The sequence below is a fragment of the Nerophis lumbriciformis genome, linkage group LG24, assembly GCF_033978685.3.
Source record: "Nerophis lumbriciformis linkage group LG24, RoL_Nlum_v2.1, whole genome shotgun sequence".
Taxonomy (NCBI): Eukaryota; Metazoa; Chordata; class Actinopteri; order Syngnathiformes; family Syngnathidae; genus Nerophis; species Nerophis lumbriciformis.
This window is the reverse complement of record NC_084571.2, coordinates 26761280-26787449: the sequence shown is the minus strand read 5'-3', so window position 1 is coordinate 26787449 and position 26170 is coordinate 26761280. Positions and strand designations below refer to the sequence as shown.

Sequence of the window (26170 nt, the reverse complement as noted above, 5' to 3'; positions counted from 1 at the left end):
TGTTGCCATCTCCTGGTGAATGTTGGCTATAGCGTACTGGGGTTACTTTTTGGTTGGCCAACGATTTACGTGGTGTTGCGCACCTGACTCAGGTCCGCATGGAGCTGGAGGGGGCATGGCTTCCAGCTCCGCCTGAATTTCGGGAGATTTTCGGGAGAAAATTTGTCCCGGCAGGTTTTCGGGAGAGGCGCTGAATTTCGGGAGTCTCCCGGAAAATCCGGGAGAGTTGGCAAGTATGGACTAGAAACAAGCAAAACTTACGTAGAGAGCTTGCATGAAGCAAACAATGACGCCAGACTGAGCGTGGCGAGCAAGGTGAATAAGTAGCTCTCTGATTAGTGGTTGACAGCACTAACCAGAGGCAGGTGAACCCAATTAATCCCCATGGTGACCAAAATAAACCCAGGAGTGCACAAAACAGGAACGAAGGGAGTCCGAAACTAACACAAAACACAAAACATGACATGACAGATTTATGTATTCTTTTGTATCATGACCTGTTGAATGTTTACTGTAATGACCTGTCTTAGGACAATGGATGAAAATTAGCTATTGTGCCAACTCCGGCATATTTACATTGTTGCTCTATGTTGATGAATATCCTAATTAACATAAATAAATACAAAACATTTTTAAAAAGGAGGTGTTCTGACCAGATGCCGAACTCAGGGCTCCTACCAAATGACAGTCTTTAGTGTTTAAAAAATGGATCATTTGTGAAGTAGCACCAGCCCGTTTGTCCTGCATGAAAAAAGTTCTCTTATAGCTGGAGTCCAATTTTCTATGTATTTAATTCATTTCAGAATTAAAAAATCGCCAGTAATTCTCCCCAAGACAAGGCATATATTTGAGTTCTTGTACGAATTTCCAGGCGGCCTACAGTACATCTCATTTGCTTACCTGTCAAAACTTCCAATTTCTGCCAGGAAATCCAGTTTTCATAGGGGGGGCTTTGTTGAGGTGGGCAGGGTTGTGGGGGGGCGGGGTTTGGTGGTAGCGGGGGGGTGTATATTGTAGCTTCCTGGAAGAGTTAGTGCTGCAAGGGGTTCTGGGTATTTGTTCTGTTGTGTTACGGTGCGAATGTTCTCCCGAAATGTGTTTGTCATTCTTGTTTGGTGTGGGTTCACAGTGTGGCGCATATTTGTAACAGTGTTAAAGTTTTTATAAGGCCACACTCAGTGTGACCTGTATGGCTGTTGATCAAGTATGCGATGCATTCACTTATGTGTGTGTGAAAGCCGCATGTATTATGTGATTGGGCCGGCACGCTGTTTGTATGGAGGAAAAGCGGACATGACGACAGGTTGTAGAGGACGCTAAAGGCAGTGCCTTAAAGGCACGCCCCCAATAATGTTGTCCGGGTGGAAATCGGGAGAAATTCGGGAGAATGGTTGCCCTGGGAGATTTCCGGGAGGGGCATTGAAATTCGGGAGTCTCCCGGGAAAATCGGGAGGTTGAAACCGATACCGATAATTTCCGATAATACATTTTAAAGCATTTATCGGCCGATAATATCGGCAGGCTGATATTATCGGACATCTCTAGAAAATATATCTACGCCAAAAATCCAAACTTTGTGTAAATATCTTGACAAATAGGAGACTCATTATATAAGTAAAGAAGAGCAGGCAGCAGCTCACACATTCTCATACTTTTTGTAACATCCAGGAAAAAATCATCATCACCTTAAAAAATGTCTCAACTATAATCTACGTGAAGGAGCCCAGAATTGTTTTTATTTAAATGTTGGCGATATTACATGGTTCTCGATGTAGAAACCTTACAATGTCTTAAATCCATAAACTGCTATAAAATTGAGTAAATGGCGAGTTATTATGTTTTAAATAACTTTTACTGCAAATCAATATCGGCTCTACATATCGGTCGTCGGCCTCCTTAAGGACTAATAATAGTTATTGGCCCTGAAAAAAACATATTGGTCGCTCTGTAAACAGAACCAATGTTGTAATAGCGCTAAAGGGCGCTAAGTCAGCATTAAAGGTGCTGTTTGCGCAAGGTGACTGTGGAGGGGGGCGTGGCCTGCGGACCTACAGTGAAGCGGGGAGTGCCAGGACCGGCTTCAAGATCAGCGACAGGTGCGTAGACGGCCCACCAGGGCCTGGTTATCTAATCACCTGTCGCTCTGTTAAAGGCGGCAGCCGGGAGGAGAGAGGTGTTGGAGTTGGAGCAAGAGCGAGAGCGAGCCGGAGACAGACACAAAACAATTGCTGAAAAGCAAGAGACTTTATTGGAAAATAAAACTGTTTGTGAACCTGAACCGGGCTGTCATGTCAGTGCTTGGTGGTCCGAGGAACCCCCTGGAGGACGACCTCCACAGTAACCTTTTATAAACAAAAAAAAATGACCGTCAAAGTGTACCAACTTGTCGGAATACGTCCTCGTCCTTGAATTAAGATCTAGAATAAAGTTTGACGAGCAATAAAGTGAATAAGCAGGCTACCACTCGGTGATGTAAACAAAGGCACACACAGAAGTGATCACGGCGCAGCTATAAATAGTTTGTCTGCGTTTGCGCTTATAATAACAATATCACTAATACTTGCTTAATATTCAAGTCATGAAGTGTAAATGGAGTATTGTTGGAGCTTTTTGCATAGTTTTTTATTGGGTTTTATGGGTGGAATAGTGGCTCTCCCATTGGCTCCGCTGTAGGCAGACTTTTATTTACGTTTATTTAATATTTACAAAGCATTAAAAAAAATACACACACAACCGTCGTCATGTCTTTCATAATGCTTGTGAACGATAGGCAAAATTCCAAAAAAAGTGCAGTTCCCCTTTAACATTTCCAATAAGAAAACATATCCATTTCCAAAGTGTCTATATTTGTGAAATTACTGATTATATTGAAAGAAATTGCTCAAGGAATTGTCACTGAACAGGCTTGTCTCGTGCACACATGCAAATTATAAATACAATATACACAATATAAAGACAATATAATATACATCCATAAACCTGGATGCATATGCAAAAGTGCAATACATTTATCTGTACAGTACCGTAATCTATTTATTTATATCTGCAACCTTATTGCCTTTTCATCCTGCACTACCATGAGCTAATGCAACAAAATGTCGTTCTTATCTGTGCTGTAAAGTTCAAATTTGAATGGCAATAAAAAGGAAGTCTACGTCTAAGTCCAAGTATAGCAATGTTATGATAGAATATACATTGTTATGTCATGATCTCTCATGCAGTTGTTATTCGTGTCTTGTATTATTTCCTGTCCAACACTCTTATTTGCCAATCATAATGCTTTTTAGCATTGATCAACTTGCTTGTGTTTGTTTGCGCTTTATACACCTGTTTTCCATTTGGGCATTTCCCTGTTTTTTTTTTATGTTACCTGCCTTTTTTTTTTTTTTTTACTAAAAGTACTTTTAAAAGTACTTGCCTGCTGTCTTTACATCCCCAGGTTCAAACAAACATCGAAACGTAACAGGTTAGTCGCTAAACTTTGCTAAGTTGCGATCATTAGCGGACAACACACAAATCTGTTTGTTATGCACGGTCGTAGTTTATTTCAGTACATGCTAAAAGCCGGAAAAAGGCGGGGTATAGTGTGTAAAACACTTTGGACAGTTAGCGCGTAAAGGTTGCAAACAGTCCCATTAATAGCGCTGATGAGTTCATCGTGAAGAACAGTACAACAAAGCGTAACACGCATGACTTGCACACCAACATTTTAAAGCGCATGTAGAGATCGATAACACTGACCGCTTGTGTTAATAAAAAAAAAAAGAAGCTATTTATTGTCATTGCACAGGTACAACGTTTAATTTTCAGTACAAACACGTCAGTGCCCGAAGTAGTAAAATCAGCTGTTCACCGGTGGGCTTTCCCTGTGTTATAAAGAGGGGATTAACAAAGAAGTTCTTCTTTAGCAGCCGCCTTGTTTTATCATTTATTACTGGAGATGTCCGATAATGGCTTTTTTGCCGATATCTGATTGTCTAACTCTTAATTACCGATTCCGATATCAACCGATTATTATGCCTAATTTTGTTATGATGCCCCGCTGGATGCATTAAACAATGTAACAAGGTTTTCCAAAATAAATCAACTCAAGTTATGGAAAAAAATGCCAACATGGCACTGCCATATTTATTATTGAAGTCACAAAGTGCATTATTTTTTTAAACATGCCTCAAAACAGCAGCTCGGAATTTGGGACATGCTCTCCCTGAGAGAGCATGAGGAGGTTGAGGTGGGCGGAATTGATAGGGGGTAGCGGGAGAAGAGTTAATGCTGCAAGGGGTTCTGGGTATTTGTTCTGATATGTTTATGTTGTGTTAGGGTGCGGATGTTCTCCCGAAATGTGTTTGTCATTGTTGTTTGGTGTGGGTTCACAGTGTGGCGCATATTTGTAACAGTGTTAAAGTTGTTTATACGGCCACTCTCAGTGTGACCTGTATGGCTGTTGACCAAGTATGCTTTGCATTCACTTGTGTGTGTGAAAAGCCATACATATAATGTGACTAGGCTGGCACGCAAAGGCAGTGCCTTTAAGGTTTAATGGTGCTCTGTACTTCTCCCTACATCCGTGTACACAGCGGCGTTTTAAAAAGTCATAAATTTACTTTTTGAAACCGATACCGATAATTTCCGATATTAAATTTTAAATAATTTATCGGCCGATAATATCGGCAGTCCGATATTATCGGACATCTCTATTTGTTACTGCTTCTGCACATGTCAGTGTTTACTTTTGTATGCACAATAAATCAACCCCAAAAACGTACTTTGGAGCGATGTTCACAAAGTCTATTATCTGGCTTGTTAGTTCCCGTTGCAGGCAAGCAATGACGGTTAAGGACTCGTGGTTGAGAGAAGAGTTGTTTGACGTTGGATGCTAGCTATTGTCCGATGCGTTGCAACAGTCAGCCGTAATGCATTGTTGCAGCGGCGGAGATGTGCGGGCGTGCTCAGGGGTTAAATGCGTGCCTGTTTGCGGGTCTGTTGATCACGTATCTGGTGGGGGTATCACTGATGTCATATTCATTTTGGTTTTTTTCCCTAATATTTTCGCGATCGACCGGTAGGGTCCCAGAGATCGACTGGTTGATCGTGATCGAAGGATGGGCAACTCCTGTTGTACAGGGTAACAGAACAGGAACGCTGATGGGTCGCCACTTACGGCGCCCCATAAAAGGTGGGAAAAGGTGGACACGGGGGAGGGGGGAAGATGAGTAAAAACAAAATTCGATCTCAGACTGGGCTCCTATGGTGGGGCAGAGACAGGGGCTAACAAAAAATACTCCATATCTGATAAGCACATATACAAATGTTACGACACAGAGTCAGACTCAGACTCAATGTGGGTCTGAAAAGCCAACAAACCAGCCTGGAAAGAAGACGGGAATCGCTGTGGACTTAGACTGTCATGATCCGCGGTCCGTATCATGTTTTTCTGTTAGTTTTGGAGTCCTTTAGTTCCTGTTTGTGCACCTCCCTGAGTTTGTTTTGGTTGCCATGGTTGCTAATTATGTTCACCTGTCTCTGATTAGTGTTCGGCCGCTCACCGAGCACTAATCAGAGGCATTATTTAAGCCTGCCATTGCCGGTCAGTCGGCCTGGCGTCATTGTTTCATGCAATGCCATAGTTTATGCTGTTTGTTCGCTTCATGCCGTGTCCATGTGAGTTTTATTTGCTTCATTCAACCCTGCTGCGTAAGTTGTTTGTTTCATGCCAAAGTTACGTGTTTATTTCTTGTCTATAGTCCATGCTAATAGTAGCATTAGCTTCGAGTGCGACTTGTTTTCTGTTTTTTCGTACTACTTTGATATTTTGTGGAATAAATAATGTTCCAACCTGCACGCCATGTACGTCTGCATTTCGGGAGAACGAACCCCGCAGCAAACTGCGACCCAAACGTGACATAGACTTAGAGAGGAGAGGGAACCCACACAAACTTTCTCTCCTCCTCTCTCTGCGTGATGGCACATTGTAAGTCATTTGAAAACAGCAAGATAAAAATGATTTTGCTTTCTAAAGTCTTAATATATATATATATATATATATATATATATATATGTCTTAATAAGGTTATCCAAAAAATAGTGCTCGATACCGTAGTAGAGCGCAATATATGTATGTGTGGGAAAAAAAATCACAAGACTATTTCATCTCTACAGGCCTGTTTCATGAGGGGGGGTACCCTCAATCATCAGGAGATAAGAAATCTCCTGATGATTGAGGGTACCCCCCCTCATGAAACAGGCCTGTAGAGATGAAATAGTCTTGTGATTTTTTTCCCCACACATACATACATATATATATATATATATATATATATATATATATATATATATATATATATATATATATATGTATAGTAACAACATGGTTGTTAACGTTTTTGAGAGCACCTAAGAGACTTCTGAGTGTGTGTGCACATGTTGGCAGTTCAGTTTTCCGTTGTTGTTGTGTTGTTTTGATAACGAAGAGATTGTTGATCCATTACCCCCTTGTTATGTTTGTGTAGTGTCTTCAAAGTGTGCATTCTTTCACTAAAAGGGGGCTTTTGTCGAGGCTATAACCAGATATCCATGTTTACATTGTTTGGTATGGGGAACTATGCTTCACTATGCAAACTTTAAGATGACATCGCTTCAAGAATCCATTGACTTCGTAAATTGAAGTCCCACTGTACCACAAAGGTCACATGGTTGTCCTTGGACTTTCTAAGATTTCACATGTCCATTCACGCCAAAACTTTGAAAGCATTCCAGTTCCTTTTCGTACATATTTGCAGAGTGTCCTCGCTGCTCTAAATCACCGTCTAGACTTCCTAATCATTTAAAAAGTCTTAACAGCTGTGTGAGTAAACACCAAGAATATGTCAGCTTATCCTGTAAGTCCGCTCAATTTCTACTAATCTCTCACAGGGTGTGGTATAGGAACTCCAACCCCCACCACCCCCAAAAGTAATTAGCCCCGATTGTGCCCGGGACCCCGTTTAGTGCAGATTACCCTCCTGTGCACCATCATCTCAGATCCCGCTGATAGACTAGCAAAAATGGCACCCACTCCCTGAGGGACAGGCCTGTAATCAGCCCGTCAAGCTCTTTGCTGCTTGGGGGGACGGCAGGGGAGTCGACCCCCACGCACGTCCTTAAAAAGCCCTTATTTCCCTGCTCTATGATTAGCTTGTGTGTAAAAAAAAAAGCCCTTCCCAAAATGACATCATGTTTCAACTTGCACGGGACTCACAAGAAGACAATCAAACACAGAAAGAAACAAAAACTTCCATCAAAGATGATTTTTTTTTGGTGGCTCCTTCACGGCGAAATGTCGTGGCGTCCATTTGCGGGAGGAGTCGCAGGCCCAGCGGAGCCTCGACGTCGGAATTTGTCGCATTCGTAAAACGTCAAAAACACGACTATTTTGTGTCCACGTCAACAACACGGAACACAAAGATCTTTCCAAAAAAAAAAAAAAGCACATAAGAGACAAGGTCGAACCTTTAAAAAAAAAAAAAGACGGAGTGACACTTCACCTTGAGACCATGATGTTGTCTAACTGGGGTCAGAGTAATGAATTATATATTCTGAATGTATATTTTGCATATTATATTAAAAAAAATTATATATATTTTTAATATGATTATTTTCCACATTTCAAGATTAAACAATTAAATAGGACACATAATTTTTTAAAGACTAAAGTCAGCAAAACACAAATAACAAGTATTTGCACAACATATATTTAACTATAAACAATATTTTCATATATATATATATATATAAAATTATACAAAAAATAATTATATTCTACTCTATTCTATTATAATAGTTATCATATTCAAATATACATTAATAGACTGATTAACACATTCCATGTCCGCCAAAGAACCAGCGTCCTATATAATACAAATAAGTAACAATCATCCATCCATTTCCTACCGCGTGTGCCTCTCAAATAAATACAAATAAATAATAAAAAATAATACTTATTATTGTACCCTGCCTGCTGGGATAGGCTCCAGCCCCCCTGCGAACCCGAGATGGACAAACAGTAGAAAATGGATCTATTATTAGGGAAAATACCACATTTAAACTTAGGCACAAAATGATGCTCTCCAGTTTTGAAATATTTCAAGTGAAATTTTGCCAGATTTACTTAAAATTTTTGAACCCCCCCCCAACAACAATATTGACCACAGTTTCCCATTTCTCACCATTCTCATGCCTCCTTGCTCTTTTCTAGACTGATTTCGCGTCAGGAAGGCAGGGATGTCTACTTTTCTATTTAACACAGAGCAGGGAACTCACCGATGAGCATGGTTGTCTGTGGCAGCGTGTCCGTGTCACTCTCACGCGTCTTCAGCCCCACAAGGGCGAGCACATGCACAGGTGCAAAAGAAGAAAAAAAAATCTGAAAAATAACAAGCCTCCAAACGTGTCCGACTGATCTCTGTGCAGGCAACTGGTCCTCACCCTCCTCTTCTTTTCTGCTGTCCAATCCTCAGGAAGTGTGTTATCCTCAGTTTAAATTCCTCCCGGTGCCGCTGCTCGTCTCGGCCTGAAGGAGGCGAGGAATGAAGCTACGGAGAGGAAGCCGGCAGAACAACCTGGTCCTCCCTCCCTCCCCTCTCTCGCTCGCTCTCTGCCGCTCTCTCTCTCAGCTGACAGATGACAATATGATATCTCTAATATATGCCAGCTAACATTTAGCATCTAGCATCACTTCCGGCAAGGTCTCAACGGTTCGAGTCAGGAAATCTTGCTGTATTTCTATAGTCAAATGTGACTGAGGGTACCAATATACCTGGTTAGTATGGGAAGGGTACTCATTGGGCCAGGGTTATGCAACCACAGGGACGGAAATGCAAAGAAACACAAAACATAGCTTTTTAACGAATCGCTCTTTTCATACAGTGATTTGAAATGTTTTTAGAAGGAACCAAAATGATTTTAACCGACAGGGGTACTAAAAGGGTGGCAATAGACCAAGGATGCCCAAAGTTTGGCCTGCTAAAGGGTGGCTACCAAATTTTATAAATATTTATTGGTGGTGTAACTCTTTGGGCACCTAACAATTTGATCCAATTTCGATTTTTGGGGTGATGATTCGATTCAATATCAATTCTCAATTCAACCTGAATCTCAATTGAATTTGATTGGTATAATAACTATAATGAAATATTTTTTTTTTTAAAACAGGTGACAGTCTTGAAAAGCACCTTCTGGTTGCATCGAAATGGCCTAAAAACGTATTACTAAAAACTGATTATTATGAAAAAAACAACAACAAAAAATACATATATATATATATATATATATATATATATATATATATATATATATATATTAGAGATGCGCGGATAGGCAATTATTTAATCCGCAACCGCATCACAAAAGTCGTCATCCATCCGCCATCCACCCAGACCAACATTTTATCAAAACCACACCCGCCCACCACCCGCGCGTTGTTATATATCTAATATAGACGATGCAAGGCATTAGTGAGGTTATAAAGCTTTTGCCTGTTAAAGAAAGGAGACTGATCCAATGCAGCAGAGACATTCAATGTGTGCCACGCATTAATATCTCTTGGCCACGCATTAGTGGCTAAGAGATATTAATGCGTGATAATATTATTTATCATTATTATAATATTATTGTCATTTCCATTAAGAAAGTGTTGACTATTGTTGCCAATGCCCTCAGATCAGGAGTGCGTTCCTCACACTTTGTGTGCGCAGTTGCAGCAAGCAGAACGAAGCTTTTAAGAAGTTAAAAAAATGTTTTAGAAAGACTAGGCCTATATTTTTGTTAGGTAAAAAAAAATTTCTGAATTTATTTAAATGAATATTAACTTGTTAACGTTATAATGCTCAAATAGGGACGAGGGCGGGGTGCACAGTGAAGCAGTGAACAATTTCGCGACAAAGATGAACCTTTATTGATTGATCTGCAGCCATGACAAAATATCAGACAATCTCCATTGTCAACGACAGGCAGGAAAATAAAGATAAACACATAGCCTATGTTGTAGGCATAGGCATAGGCTCATACGTTTTTAAGTTGAAATAAAAAAAATTAAAAAAAATGTGCCTCATAAGCCTTAGGCTGTCAATCACGCGCACAAACTTAAATTATACAATAACATATGTATGTCATCTCTATTTAAACAAAAATAAATAAAATAAATAATAATAATAAATTACCTGCAACTTTATTGGCCAAGGCAAAAAGCTGAAGGGGGGAAATCAAACCCATCAGACTGCACTTTATCATCAAACTTGAATTATAATGAAAATAGACGGTCGCGACAAACAAAGCAGGCTAAATAGCCTTACATTGTCGCCAATCGGAGATGCGCTTCACTTGAAAGCGAGGCCAAATAATTAACACACAGTAGTATATCTCGAATAGAAAAAAAACACAATAAACAACGCAATTGCCTTAATTCCTTTGCATTGTAGTGCGCCCAAACAACACATAACCATCAAAATTATTTAGCTGACCGAACTCAATATAGGTTAGACATGGGCTTATTTGGTATAGCCTATAGGTAACGTAGACTAATTCGTTTAACATATCCAACCGTATGTCTACTTACTTTTTTTTTTAAGCACTATGCAGGAATAAAATGGCATCTACAGTGCCAGGATTCATGCGAGAGCGCCTGGCCTCTATAATGCGCCTTGCTGTGCTGAAGGAGCGCTCACTTGCGCCACTTGTTGCTGGGACGCGGTGCCATCTTTTGCTTTTTTTCTTCTTCTTCTGTTGTGTTGTGTTGTGCTGCAGTGCCTGATGAATAATTGACTGTTTCAAAGAGTGCTGCTCGTTTTTCGTATGTGGGTAACAACATTGAACTATGTATATATATTTCCGAATTGGTTCAACCGCCAACCGCCCGCATCTATTTAAAATCTATTTTTACCCGCCCGACCCACGGTTTATCCGCGGACTCCGCGGTTGTGTCCGCAAACCGCGCATCTCTAATATATATATATACTTATATATATGTATATATATATATATATATATAGGTTCCTCTCTTTAAGAAGGGGAACCGGAGGGTGTGTTCCAACTATCGTGGGATCACACTCCTCAGCCTTCCCGGTAAGGTCTATTCAGGTGTACTGGAGAGGAGGCTACACCGAAAAGTCGAACCTCGGATTCAGGAGGAACAGTGTGGTTTTCGTCCTGGTCGTGGAACTGTGGACCATCTCTATACTCTCGGCAAGGTCCTTGAGGGTGCATGGGAGTTTGCTCAACCAGTCTACATGTGCTTTGTGGACTTGGAGAAGGCATTCAACCGTGTACCCCGGGAAGTCCTGTGGGGAGTGCTCAGAGAGTATGGGGTAACGGACTGTCTGATTGTGGCGGTCCGCTTCCTGTATGATCAGTGTCAGAGCTTGATCCGCATTGCCGGCAGTAAGTCGGAGCCGTTTCCAGTGAGGGTTGGACTCAGCCAAGGCTGCCCTTTGTCACCGATTCTGTTCATAACTTTTATGGACAGAATTTCTAGGCGCATTCAGGGCGTTGAGGGGATCTGGTTTGGTGGCTTCAGGATTAGGTCTCTGCTTTTTGCAGATGACGTGGTCCTGATGACTTCATCTGGCCAGGATCTTCAGCTCTCACTGGATCGGTTTGCAGCCGAGTGTGAAGCGACTGGGATGGGAATCAGCACCTCCAAGTCCGAGTCCATGGTTCTCACTCGGAAAAGGGTAGAGTGCCATCTCCGGATTGGGGAGGAGATCTTGCCCCAAGGGGAGGAGTTCAAGTACCTCGGAGTCTTGTTCACGAGTGAGGGAAGAGTGGATCGTGAGGTCGACAGGCGGATCGGTGCGGCGTCTTCAGTAATGCAGACGCTGTATCGATCCGTTGTGGTGAAGAAGGAGCTGAGCCGGAAGGCAAAGCTCTCAATTTACCGGTCGATCTACGTTCCCATCCTCACCTATGGTCATGAGCTTTGGGTTATGACCGAAAGGACAAGATCACAGGTACAAGCGGCCGAAATGAGCTTCCTCCGCCGGGTGGCGGGGCTCTCCCTTAGAGATAGGGTGAGAAGCTCTGTCATCCGGGAGGAGCTCAAACTAAAGCCGCTGCTCCTCCACATCGAGAGGAGCCAGATGAGGCTGTTCGGGCATCTGGTCAGGATGCCACCTGAATGCCTCCCTCGGGAGGTGTTTCGGGCACGTCCCACCGGTAGGAGGCCACGGGGAAGACCCAGGACACCTTGGAAAGACTATGTCTCCCGGCTGGACTGGGACTGCCACGGGATCCCCTGGGAGGAGCTGGACGAAATGGCTGGGGAGAGGGAAGTCTGAGCTTCCCTGCTTAGACTGCTGCCCCCGCGACCCGACCTCGGATAAGCGGAAGAAGATGGATGGATGGATGGATGTATATATATATATATATATACACACACAGTATATACAGTGATAGGGTGATTGGAGCACATACTTGTTGGTCACAAAAAACATTCATGAAGTTTGGTTCTTTTATGAATTTATTATGGGTCTACTGAAAATGTGACCAAATCTGCTGAGTCAAAAGTATACATACAGCAACATACTTGATCAATTTTGGTGATGTAGAAAAGTTACATCCATCCATCCATCCATCCTTTTTCTACCGCTTATTCCCTTTGGGGTCGCGGGGGGCGCTGGAGCCTATCTCAGCTACAATCGGGCGGAAGGCGGCGTACACCCTGGACTTCATGTGAGTGATTATGATTGACGACACCTGTTGACTTCTCTGAGCCCATTTAAATAGGGCTCATGTGATGCAGTCATTAGACTCGGTTACAAACGCGACAATGGGAAAGTCAAAAGGCACTCAGCACAGATCTGAGAAAACGAATCATTGACTTGAACAAGTCAGGAAAGTCACCTGGAGCCATTTCAAAGCAGCTTAACGTCCCAAGAGCAAACGTACAGACAATTGTTTGTAAGTATAAAGTGCATGGCACAGTTTTGTCACTGCCACGATCAGAAAGAAAATGCAAGCTATCACCTGCTGCTGAGAGAAAATTGGTTAGGATGATCAAAATTCAACCGAGAACCACAAAAAATCAGGTCTGCAATGAATTGGAAGCTGCTGGAACACAGGTGTCAGTGTCCACAGTCAAGCGTGTTTTGCATCGCCATGGACGGAGAGGCTACCATGCAAGAAGGAAGTCCTTGCTCCAGAAGCGACACCTTAAGGCTCGTCTAAAGTTTGCTGCTGATCACATGGACAAAGATAAGACCTTCTGGAGGAAAGTTCTGTGGTCAGATGAAACAAAAATGTCCCTTGGCAAATTTCACTGCAATAAGGTGCTTTTGGTAGCCATCCACAAGCTTCTGGCAAGCTTCTGGTTTAATTTTTGACCACTCCTCTTGACAAAATTGGTGCAGTTCAGCTAAATTTGTTGTTTTCTGACATGGACTCGTTTCTTCCATGTTTGTTTCATCTGACATCACATGGACAAAGATAAGACATTCTGAAAGAAAGTTTGGTGGTCAGATGAAACAAAAATGTTGCTTTTTGGCCACAGTAGCCAGCAATATGTTTGGAGGAGAAAAGGTGAGGCCTTTAATCCCAGGAACACCAGGCCTACCGTCAAGCATGGCGGTGGTAGTATTATGCTCTGGGCCTGTTTTGCTACCAATTGAACTGGTGCTCTACAGAGATTAAATGGGACAATGAAAAAGGAGGTTTAACTCCAAATTCTTCAGGACAACCTAAAATCATCAGCCCGGAGGTTGGGTCTTGGGCGCAGTTGGGTGTTCCAATAGGACAATGACCCCAAACACACGTCAAAAGTGGTAAAGGAATGGCTAAATCAGGCGAGAATGAAGGTTTTAGAATGGCCTTCCCAAAGTCCTGACTTAAACATGTGGACAATGCTGAAGAAACAAGTCCATGTCAGAAAACCAACAAATTTAGCTGAACTGCACCAATTTTGTCAACAGGAGTAGTCAAAAATTCAACCTGAAGCTTGCCAGAAGCTTGTGGATGGCTACCAAAAGCGCCTTATTGCAGTGAAACTTGCCAAGGGACATGTAAGCAATTATTAACATTGCTGTATGTATACTTTTGACCCAGCAGATTTGCTCACAATTTAAGTAGACCCATAATAAATTCATAAAAGAACCATGAATGTTTTTTGTGACCAACAAGTATGTGCTGCAATCACTATATCACAAAAAAATAAGAGTTGTAGAAATTATTGGAAACTCAAGACAGCCATGACATTATGTTCTTTACAAGTGTATGTAAACTTTTGACCACGACTGTATATATACACATACACACATATATATATTTATATAATCGCGTTTCTTATTTGTAACGATTCTTAATCGAATTGTTACCCCCAAGAATCGAATCGTGTGATGTCCTAAGATTCACAGCCCTAATAAACGCACTCACGCACGCACGCACTGATTTTACGGTAATGCACCGTAAACAAAATTATCAAATATTTTACGGTAAAAAAAACGGCAGCTCAGTCACCAGAATTTAAATGTAAAACAGTGAATTTGGTGTAAAAAAAAAAAAAACTGTAAATTTTACGGTAAAATTCTGCCAGTTTTTTACTGTAAAATCTCTACTTTTTTTTTTACAGGCTAACTCGTTGCAATCTATTGAACATGACAATCTTTACTACCTTACATTTATACTCGAGGCGCTGCTGCATGGTAAAAATCGCTGGCTGGCCTGCAGACCATCGGCACACTTTCACTTTGGCCCTCGGGACAAAAAGTTCAAGCACCACTGCAGTTGACAAAACAATTGATCAATTAAGTAGAAGTGCTCTTTTTTTCCACAGCTTCAAATAATGTGAAGGCAAAAATAGAAAGAAAGAAAGAAAGAAAGGAATTTATACTGTACAACTTGTTGGCATCCAACCAAGTTAGACACAAAGCATTGCATTTATTGGCGGGCTGACAATGATAATGCATTGGGGAGGAATATACTGTATAGAGAATGGAACCTACAATAGTAGATCAGAACTGTACAGTCCATAATCCAGCCTTGATGATGGAATTTATACAATTTAAGAAAGCTTTTAGTGAAACATCGTCTGAAGCTACAATGCTAATTAGTAGAGATGTCCGATAATGGCTTTTTTGTCGATATCCGATATTCCGATATTGTCCAACTCTTAATTACCGATTCCGATATCAAACGATACCGATATATACAGTTGTGGAATTAACACATTATTATGCCTAATTTTGTTGTGATGCCCCGCTGGATGCATTAAACAATGTAACAAGGTTTTCCAAAATAAATCAACTCAAGTTATGGAAAAAAAATGCCAACATGGCACTGACATATTTATTATTGAAGTCACAAAGTGCATTATTTTTTTTAACATGCCTCAAAACAGCAGCTTGGAATTTGGGACATGCTGAGGAGGTTGAGGTGGGCGGGGTTGAGTTTGGGTTAGGGGGTAGCGGGGGTGTATATTGTAGCGTCCCGGAAGAGTTAGTGCTGCAAGGGGTTCTGGGTATTTGTTCTGTTGTGTTTATGTTGTGTTACGGTGCGGATGTTCTCAGGAATGTGTTTGTCATTCTTGTTTGGTGTGGGTTCACAGTGTGGCGTATATTTGTAACAGTGTTAAAGTTGTTTATACGGCCACCCTCAGTGTGACCTGTATGACTGTTGACAAAGTATGAATTGCATTCACTTGTGTGTGTGAAAAAGGTCTCTGTTTTTGTGTGTCTACCAAGAAAAGTGCACTTGTGATTAGTGAGAATATACTTATTTTAAGGTATTTTTGGGTTCATTGAGGTTAGCTAATTTGACTTGTTTTGGAAAGTCTTGACAAGCCGAATTTTCTTGTTTTATTGGCAGATCATTTTGCTTAGTTCAAATAAAATACCCCTCATTTTTGTGTTTTTTTTCTTGTTTTTGAACACTGACTTTTTGCAGTGTAGGTACCGAGAATTGTTACCGTATCGGTTCAAACATGAACTGTACAGATCCCTAATTATTACAATTACTTACTTCTGCTACAGCGCATTTATTTATGTATAATACCTATGTTGTTTTTTTACACTAGTTATACATCCATCCATCCATCCATTTTCTACTGCTTAATCCCTTCGGGGTCGCGGGGGGAGCTGGAGCCTATCTCAGCTACAATCGGGCAGAAGGCGGGGTACACCCTGGACAATATACAAATGTTTAAAAAAACACATTTTGCCAAGGCATGGAGAAGAAAAAAAACCTCATTTAGTTGAAATCAATTTGGTCTCCCCCTGCTCAAAAATCTCATCTGTGCCAGTGATGTAATGCATACTCCGCAGGAAGCGACACAAACATTAAACAAATGGAAAGAGTCAGATGAGCATTTTCCTCGCTAAAAATACAGCCATTATTTTGACTTTTTGTCGGATAAAGATAAATATATTAAGGTTCGTTGAAGACTTTGTGCCGGGGAAAAAGTAACTAATAAAGTCCTTTGTAACCAAACTTAGTTACTTTTAACAAAAGTAAGTAAGCTCCTTTTTAAAGGAGTAATCAGATTACTTTTTCAAAGTAACTGTAGCAACACTGCTTACTGCTTCCAGGTTGGCAGAGCTCCAGGTTGGCAGAGCTCCAGCCTGCGTTTTAAGATGTGTAGCGAAGTCCTTTTTATTTTGAAGTGAGCACTTGAGGATGATCGATTGTTATCACCTTTGGTGCTCATTAGCAGGATATTACCGTTAGAACTCCATTAATAAGACACTTCCTTAATAATAGGGGACCTTCAAGTAGTAGCCAAAGAACAAGGAAGGCAAAACGAGGCGTTTAGAAAGTGTGTAAATATGTGGGAATAAGTTCCCGCCTTTGTTGACGTAAAGGCAGCATATTAATGTGTGTGTGTGTGTGTGTGTGTGTGTGACAGCTTAAGAGTGAGTCGGAGCCATGATTCGCTGCTCCTCCTTTATGTCTCTTCTTGTCCATGCATCCTCATCACTGCATGGCACCGATTTAAGGATTGAAAGTTGTTTGATTTCTGCTTGTTTAAATGGTGTGTGTGTGTGTATGTGTGTGTGTGTGTGTGTGTGCATGTGAAAGCTGGGGTGATGAAGAGCCTCGCTGCAATGCTGAGCTGTCCTGGAGCCACGCCAGAGCATGGAGGGTGCTATCAGGACTTAATTACAGCATTAAATAGCTCCCTCTCCGCCTCTCCATTCGTACACTTCCTCTTCCACTGCAGCAGCATCCTGCTTTGTCCCCTCAAAAATGTGCATCTGTCTAATTCGAACGCTCGCCTCCTCAGCTGTGCGGCTCTTCTTTCTCTTCCAGGAACGCCTTATGGCTGTTGCCAACATCCAGGAATAATAAATATTCATATGAAAGTGCGCTGACAAACAGGAGGCCCTCGGTCTACGTACCGCTTTGTCCCTACGACGCTGTTTTAAGTTGCAACTTATACCTAAATTATACCTAAATGAACACCTAAATTGGTTTTACTGTACACAGAACCCAAGAAGGACATTGTGGAAGTTGCTTCCCAGCAGTTCCACTGTTAGACACAGCACCAGAGCCAAGCGTGCAGTTTTTAACCAGGTTTTATTGTACATAAATTTTATCAAAAGTTTTCTCTCCAATTGGACGCGACTTTTCAGCCACGTCCGTATCCGCTCTCCCCTCCTGCTCCCGGCTGCTTACTGTTAAAGACAACAGATGATTAGATTAACAAGTACCACCTGTGAAATCTAATCACCGGCCAGCTGTGTCTCGCCGTCAGCACATCTATCCAATGGTGCTCGTCCTCAGCACCATAGACAGAGGTGGTGACCTTTGCTCCTACAGGCGCGCTGGCCACACCTACCTTCACAGACATATAATAAGTTACTAGTTTTATCTTTATTTTTGTACAATATTATTAATTTATGGGCGTGTGTCGTAGCCACAAAACTCAATAAAACGAAATGTCGAAACACGACACAACACAAAAAGTCATAACACTAAATGTCATAACAAAAACGATCGTAACTACCTATTACTACACTAAAAATTATTCTACCACGGATTTCAGTAGTTCTCTTTTTTCTGTACAGTATTAGTAATTTATCGGAGTGTGTCGTTACCACAAAATTCCATTATACGAAATGTTGTAACTAGAGATGTCCGATCGATAAATGCTTTAAAACGTAATACCGGAAATTATCGGTATCGGTTTCAAAAAGTAAAATGTATGACTTTTTAAAACGCCGCTGTATGGAGTGGTACAAGGACGTAGGGAGAAGTACAGAGCGCCAATAAACCTTAAAGGCACTGCATTTGCGTGCCGGCCCAATCACATAACATCTACGGCTTTTCACACACACAGGTGAATGCAAGGTCAACAGCCATACAGGTCACACTGAGGGTGGCCGTATAAACAACTTTAACACTGTTACAAATATGTGCCACACTGTGAACCCACACCAAACAAGAATGACAAACACATTTCGGGAGAACATCCGCACCATAACACAACATAAACACAACAGAACAAATACCTAGGACGCTACAATATACACCCCTCGCTACCCCTTACCCCCCCACCTCAACCCCGCCCACCTCAACCTCCTCATGCTTTGTCAGGGAGAGCATGTCCCAAATGCCAAGCTGCTGTTTTGAGGCATGTTAAAAAAAATAATGCACTTTGTGACTTCAATAATAAATATGGCAGTGCCATGTTGGCATTTTTTTCGAAAACTTGAGTTGATTTATTTTGGAAAACCTTGTTACATTGTTTCATGCATCCAACAAAATTAAGCATAATAATGTGTTAATTCCACGACTGTATACAGTATATCAGTATCGGTTGATATCAGAATCGGTAATTAAGAGTTGGACAATATCGGAATATCGGATATCGGCAAAAAAGCCATTATCGGACATCTCTAGTATTAATAATTTATGTCAAAACCACAAAACTCCATAATACAACATTTCGTAACACAACACATAACACAAGAAGTTGTGTCATGAATGTCCAAACGATAAGAATGGCAACTACATATCACTTTGCCTCCAAATGTGTATGTAAGTAGTTCTCTTTTTTGTAAACAGTATTAATAATTTATCGGAGTGTGTCATAACCACAAAACTCCATTATACAAAATGTTGTAACAATAAGGTTTGCGACAATATTTTACTCTGCCGTCAAATTGTTACACTGTGGATATAGGGAGTTCTCTTTTTTTGTACGGTATTAACAATTTATAATCACAAAACTCCATTAAACAAAATGTTGCAACACGAAACATAACAGAAAAAGTCGTAACATGAAATGTCGTAACAACGCATCACTCTGCTTACAAATGATACCGCCATGGATGTAAGTAGTTCTCGTTTTCTTTTTTGTATAGCAGTGTTTCCCTTAATGTAACTGAATGTGGCGTATTTGTTTCTTTTTGTACAGTATTAACAATTATGATAAAATAATATACAAAATATTTAATATAATAATAACTCAGTAACACGAAAAGCCATAACATGAAACATAACAACACAAAGAGTCGGACTACAAAATGTAACAAAAGGACTTGTAATGACTACGTATTATTACACCTACAATTTTTTACTTTGAGCATGCATTGAGTTCTCTTTTTGTAGAGTATTACCGTATTTTTCGGAGTATAAGTTGCTCCGGAGTATAAGTCGCACCGGACGAAAATGCATAATAAAGAAGGAAAAAAACATATATAAGTCGCATTTTTTGGGGAAACTTGTTTGATAAAACCCAACACCAAGAATAGACATTTGAAAGGCAATTTAAAATAAATAAAGAATAGTGAACAAGTGTACGTTATATGAGGCATAAATAACCAACTGAGAACGTGCCTGGTATGTTAATGTAACATATTATGGTAAGAGTCATTCAAATAACTATAACATATAGAACATGCTATACGTTTACCAAACAATCTGTCACTCCTAATCGCTAAATCCCATGAAATCTTATACGTCTAGTCTCTTACGTGAATGAGCTAAATAATATTATTTGATATTTTACGGTAATGTGTTAATAATTTCACACATAAGTCGCTCCTGAGTATAAGTCGCACCCCCGGCCAAACTATGAAAAAAACTGCGACTTATAGTCCGAAAAATATGGTAATAATTTATTAGAGTTTCATAACCTCAAAACTCTTCAACGCAAAAACATCAAGACACACAAAGTCGGAACACAAAAGGTCGTAAAAAGAGAACGGCAATCTAAAATTTCTTCCGCTGAACACACGTAAACAGGTAATAATTCACCGGATTGCGTCATAACCACAAAACATCGTATCACAAAATGTCATTACAAAAAAAGTCGTAACATCAGGACCGCATGTGACAGTCTTATGTTGGCGAATCCAAACTTCTGGTGCTCTTTAGCTCGCCCCCTTGTGGCGAGCCATAGAATAGCCCTTAAACCCTGCCCCCTTTTCACCAATAATAACGCACTAAAGCGCAGCTAGTGATTAGTGATTATGTTTGTGCTGGCCTGAGCGAGTCACAAAAGTAGTAACGTGAAAATCCAATCAGCGGTAGTGTCTGCTGGTCGCCTCGTTCCATGGCTGCCATCCACATGAGAAACAACGCTTGTTGGATCAGCTCAGCAGAGCAAATAAACTCTGCTGCGAGTGGTAATTGTTAACACTGAGGGCATTTAGAGTCGAGTAGCTATGGTGATGGCTGATGAGTAGAGAAGGTCAAACTGTCGCGCTCCAGTCAAGTCTGCTAAAATAGTGCTGGCTTTAACGGCTTCATTAGATCCTGGGGAATCCTGGTAAATCTACTCATGGTTGACGAGCAGTTGTTCGAGAAGACGGTGTGAGCACACACCTTGAATTTGCTTTATGCAACATTGGAAGAGAAACTACGTCAATTCCTGTTCAATAAGGAATGTTTAACAAGAATATTAATCTCTGCCAACGTCCAACCACAATAATAAACATGGCAACAACAAAAAGTGTATTATTCAGAAAGCTCTGTTTCTCCCAACCAGAATAGTACAAGGTGTTTTTATAGTACATTTTTGGAATTTTCACCAAAAAAATCATACTTACGTATTAACTACCACTTTTTAGCAAAAGTACTAGTTGTAGATGTTGGTCTACAGAGAGTTCTGCAATGTGCGTAGTGGCGAAAACGCGAGGGTTTATTCGTCGCTTGGTGGAAATGTGAATTAATAGTGTAAGTGTTTGTTTGCCACATTTGGTCATTTGCAAAACTACCATGGTGTTCTTGTTTTCCACATGACCGTAAATGATGTTTGTGGCACCCCCAATGGGTTGTGTTCAAGACACATTGTAGGACATTCTAACATACATGTAATACAGATAGCCTCAGGATTTTATAATCTTTAGACGAATGGTCTTTGACTTATGAAAAATCAGTTGCTATGTATCTCCCATTACTAGGGATAGGTAACGAATCCGGTACTTTTTTCTGCACCGACCGAATCCGGCCGGTCCTACCGAGCACCAATTCAAGTAAAATCAAACAGTGCCATGTTACAGTATCTGGGCTGCTCGTAACGTAACGCTCGGTTGCCAACTTCAGCACTTGCCAATCACTCCGGCAGCATTGAAAGAGCACTGAGCAAAACTACTTCTCGGTAATGTCGCAATTTCCTATGCCATCAAAGCAAAGGACTCAAAAAACGCTTCAGCGTAAGTAAAGTAAGGCTCTACTTCACCAAAACTGTGCTAGCTTTTGACATGATACTAATAGCATTAGCAAGTTTACACGGCGATTTCAACACCTACAAATATCTTAAGGAAAACTACAACTAAGACCCCACAACAAGAGGATCAAGAACATCCATCCATCCATCCATTTTCTACTGCTTATTCCCTTTGGGGTCGCGGGGGGCGCTGGAGCCTATCTCAGCTACAATCGGGCGGAAGGCGGGGTACACGATTATTGACTACAGCGTCGGGACTTATACAGAGCCCAAATACATATCAGCAGGTACCAAAAGGTATTTTGGAGTCATTCCATAATAATAGCCGTATATTGGAGCACGGTACATCTGACTACGGTAGCCGTAATGCGACGACAATCCATAAAGCGATGCGGCTTCGTAGCTTAACAAAGTCGTACTAAAACATTTTGACAGATTTTTGAGTGCCGTGTGTAATGTTCTATATTCTCAATGAAACTTAAGTTTTGGGCTTGCTTGCTAATCTGTACTTGTTAGAGTCAACTTGCAGTCCACGCCATCTACTTGTCACTGTGGAAGTCGCTTCCCAGCAGTCCCACTGTCAGACACGGCGCAGGAGCCATGCGTGCAGGTTTTAACAAAGTTTTAATGATATTGTTTCAACACAAGTTTTTCTCTCCAGTAGAACGTGACCTTTCAGTCACGTTCGTATCCTCTCTCTCCCTCTGCTCCCGGCCGCTTACTGTTAAAGACAACAGCTGATTAGATTAACACGTACCACCTGTGAGATCTAATCACCTGCCAGCTGTGTCTCGCCGTCAGCACTGCCACGCCCCCGTCTGATGGTGCTCTGTCCTCAGCACCATGGACAGAGGCGGTGACCTTTGCTCCTGCAGGCAGCGCTGACAACATCTTCCTCCACAGTCACCTTGTGCCAAATTGCTTCAAGGTTGGTAAGCACAACCAGAATTCAAAACGTTATAAGGCGCACTGTTGATTTTTGAGAAAATGAAAGGATTTTAAGTGCGCCTTATAGTTCCAAAACTACAGTAAGTACAAACAATAGCAATGCCAGTGCTGAAGAGAGGACCAAGCTGTCTAAAGTCTGATGCCTTCTCTAAAATGGTCACTGTCCACATATGCTTTTGTCCATGTTGCTGCTTCGTCTTGGTGGATACCGAAACTGAAAGTTAACTTGGTGTATGTGTTGAGCGAACGCACATCCTTGTCTACTCTCACTCTCCGCACCTGTTGTATACATCCTTACACCATCAAACTACAGGGAATAGTTTGTGTGTGTGTTTGTATAGATTAGAAACGTGGTAACATCATTGTTTTTATCTTCTTCGAGCAAAACCAAGGCCCAAACAAGTCATTTCTATGGCATTCCATTTTCCGTATCCCGTGAAAAGACTGAACATTGTAAAGTTACAATGGGTGTTTTAGTGAGTGTGTTTAATAACAGAGCCAGTGTGCATTTGTCAGAAAAATAATATCACAAGAATCGCAGTACACTGCAAAAAGTAAAAAAAAAAAAAAAAAGAGGGGTATTTTATTTGAACTAAGCAAAATTATCTGCCAATAGAACAAGAAAATTTGGCTTGTCAAGACTTTCCAAAACAGGTAAGATTAGCTAACTTCAATGAACCCCAAAATACCTTAAAATAAGTATATTCTCACTTATAACAAGTGCACTTTTCTTGGTAGAAAAAAAGAGACCTTTTTGCTCAATATGTTGAAAAATATTCTTAAATGAAGTAAATACTAGTGCCATTATCTTGACATAATGATATGCACTCGGCATTACATTTCTTGAAACCAGCACACTTATACTAAAAACTTGTTTATTGTTCTTAATGGAAAGGCAACAAGGCAACCGCTTGTTACTCTCGGGGTCTCCTAGCTGCTCAGGCAAATCATATTGTCTAAAAAGGCATTTTCCCATCGATAACATGACATCATCGCGCCAAGTGCGTGCTCTTTTAGTCAATTAGTGCGCATATATACAGCCCGGCCCCCAGCCAAAACAATTTTAATTGTAATTTTGAAGTATTCATCTGAATGTGCATGAACTATTTCTGTTCAAAATAGTTGTTACATTTTTAAATATTAACTGTCAATTTACTGTACTGTGCCAACTGTACTACTATATGAGTACGTGTTTTCTATTGTTTCATTGAAAATAAAACAGCAAAGTCCATTTGGCTGTCATCTGTTTTAATTATGAGACAAAATTGTGTCAAAGTCATGATTTTTTTTATCATGTTTGAAATAAGAAATGATTACTTTAAAAAAGCAGTTTTATACTTGTGAGTGTTGATGACACAGCTTTGCAACAGTTGATATTCTAGTTTCAAGCATGTTTTACTCAATATAGGTCATAAAATCTCAGCTACAAGCTGTAATATCTTACTGAGATCATTTTGGACCAAAACCCTTAAAACAAGTATAACACTAACATAAAATCTGCTTAGTGAGAAGAATTATCTTATCAGACAGAAAATAAGCAAATATCACCCTTATTTGAGATATTTAATCTTACAAACCCCGTTTCCATATGAGTTGGGAAATTGTGTTGGATGTAAATATAAACGGAATACAATGATTTGCAAATCATTTTCAACCCATATTCAGTTGAATATGTCACAAAGACAATATATTTGATGTTCAAACTGATAAACATTTTTTTTTGTTGCAAATAATCATTAACTTTAGAATTTGATGCCAGCAACACGTGACAAAGAAGTTGGGAAAGGTGGCAATAAATACTGATAAAGTTGAGGAATGCTCATCAAACACTGGAACATCCCACAGGTGTGCAGGCTATTTGGGAACAGGTGGGTGCCATGATTGGGTATAAAAACAGCTTCCCAAAAAATGCTCAGTCTTTCAAAGAAAGGATGGGGCGAGGTACACCCCTTTGTCCACAACTGCATGAGCAAATAGTCAAACAGTTTAAGAACAACGTTTCTCAAAGTGCAATTGCAAGTAATTTAGGGATTTCAACATCTACGATCCATAATATCATCAAAAGGTCCAGAGAATCTGGAGAAATCACTCCACGTAAGCGGCATGGCCGGAAACCAACATTGAATGACCGTGACCTTCGATCCCTCAGACGGCACTGTATCAAAAACCGACATCAATCTCTAAAGGATATCACCACATGGGCTCAGGAACACTTCAGAAAACCACTGTCACTAAATACAGTTGGTCGCTACATCTGTAAGTGCAAGTTAAAGCTCTACTATGCAAAGCGAAAGCTATTTATCAACAACATCAAGAAACGCCGCCGGCTTCTCTGGGCCCGAGATCATCTAAGATGGACTCATGCAAAGTGGAAAAGTGTTCTGTGGTCTGACGAGTCCACATTTCAAATTGTTTTTGGAAATATTCAACATCATGTCATCCGGACCAAAGGGGAAGCGAACCATCCAGACTGTTATCGACGCAAAGTTCAAAAGTCAGCATCTGTGATGGTATGGGGGTGTATTAGTGCCCAAGGCATGGGTAACTTACACATCTGTGAATGCACCCTTAATGCTGAAAGGTACATACAGGTTTTGGAACAACATATCTAAGCGCCACCTTTTTCATGGACGCCCCTGCTTATTTCAGCAAGACAATGCCAAGCCACATTCAGCACGTGTTACAACAGCGTGGCTTGGTAAAAAAAGAGTGCGGGTACTTTCCTGGCCCGCCTGCAGTCCAGACCTGTCTCCCATCAAAAATGTGTGTCGCATTATGAAGCGTAAAATATGACAGCGGAGACCCCGGACTGTTGAACGACTGAAGCTCAACATAAAACAAGAATGGGAAAGAATTCCACCTTCAAAGCTTCAACAATTAGTTTCCTCAGTTCCCAATCGTTTATTGAGTGTTGTTAAAAGAAAAGGTGATGTAACACAGTGGTGAACATGCCCTTTCCCAACTACTTTGGCATGTGTTGCAGCCATGAAATTTTAAGTTAATTATTATTTGCAAAAAAAAATAAAGTTTATGAGTTTGAACATCAAATATCTTGTCTTTGTAGTGCATTCAATTGAATATGGGTTGAAAAGGATTTGCAAATCATTGTATTCCGTTTATATTTACATCTAACACAATTTCCCAACTCATATGGAAACGGGCTTTGTAGTTTTATACTTGTGAATGTTGATGACACAGCTTTGCAACAGTTGATATTCTAGTTTCAAGCATGTTTTACTCAATATAGGTCATAAAATCTCAGCTACAAGCTGTAATATCTTACTGAGATCATTTAAAACAAGTAAAACACACTAACATAAAATCTGCTTAGTGACAAGAATTATCTTATCAGACAGAAAATAAGCAAATATTACCCTTATTTGAGATATTTAATCTTACTTAGATTTCAGTTTTTGCAGTGTAGGGACGCACATTCTCACAAATGTTCATACTTTTGTGTGCAGCGGTATAGGAGCATAATAGTTAGCTTATGCAAAAACACATGTTAAAAACAGAATGTAGTAGAGGAGTGTGGTATAAATCGACGACTCAAAATGCAGATAAAGTACTGCAAGTAACGTTTGTCCT

The 26170-nt window shown here is 40.6% G+C and overlaps 1 protein-coding gene across 4 annotated transcripts in view; it reads right to left on the bottom strand.

Moving 5' to 3' along the window:
- Positions 1-26170, bottom strand: part of znf385c (zinc finger protein 385C) — a 409652-nt gene that overhangs the window by 167464 nt on the left and 216018 nt on the right. The window contains exon 1 of one of the 4 annotated variants that reach the window (XM_061981851.1): positions 8299-8738. The exons of the other annotated variants lie outside the window; for them this stretch is intronic. Coding sequence (XP_061837835.1) covers positions 8299-8308 — 10 coding nt within the window. The 5' untranslated portion in view covers positions 8309-8738. Of the gene's footprint in view, positions 1-8298; positions 8739-26170 lie in introns of those variants that run through there. 4 annotated transcript variants of the gene reach the window in all.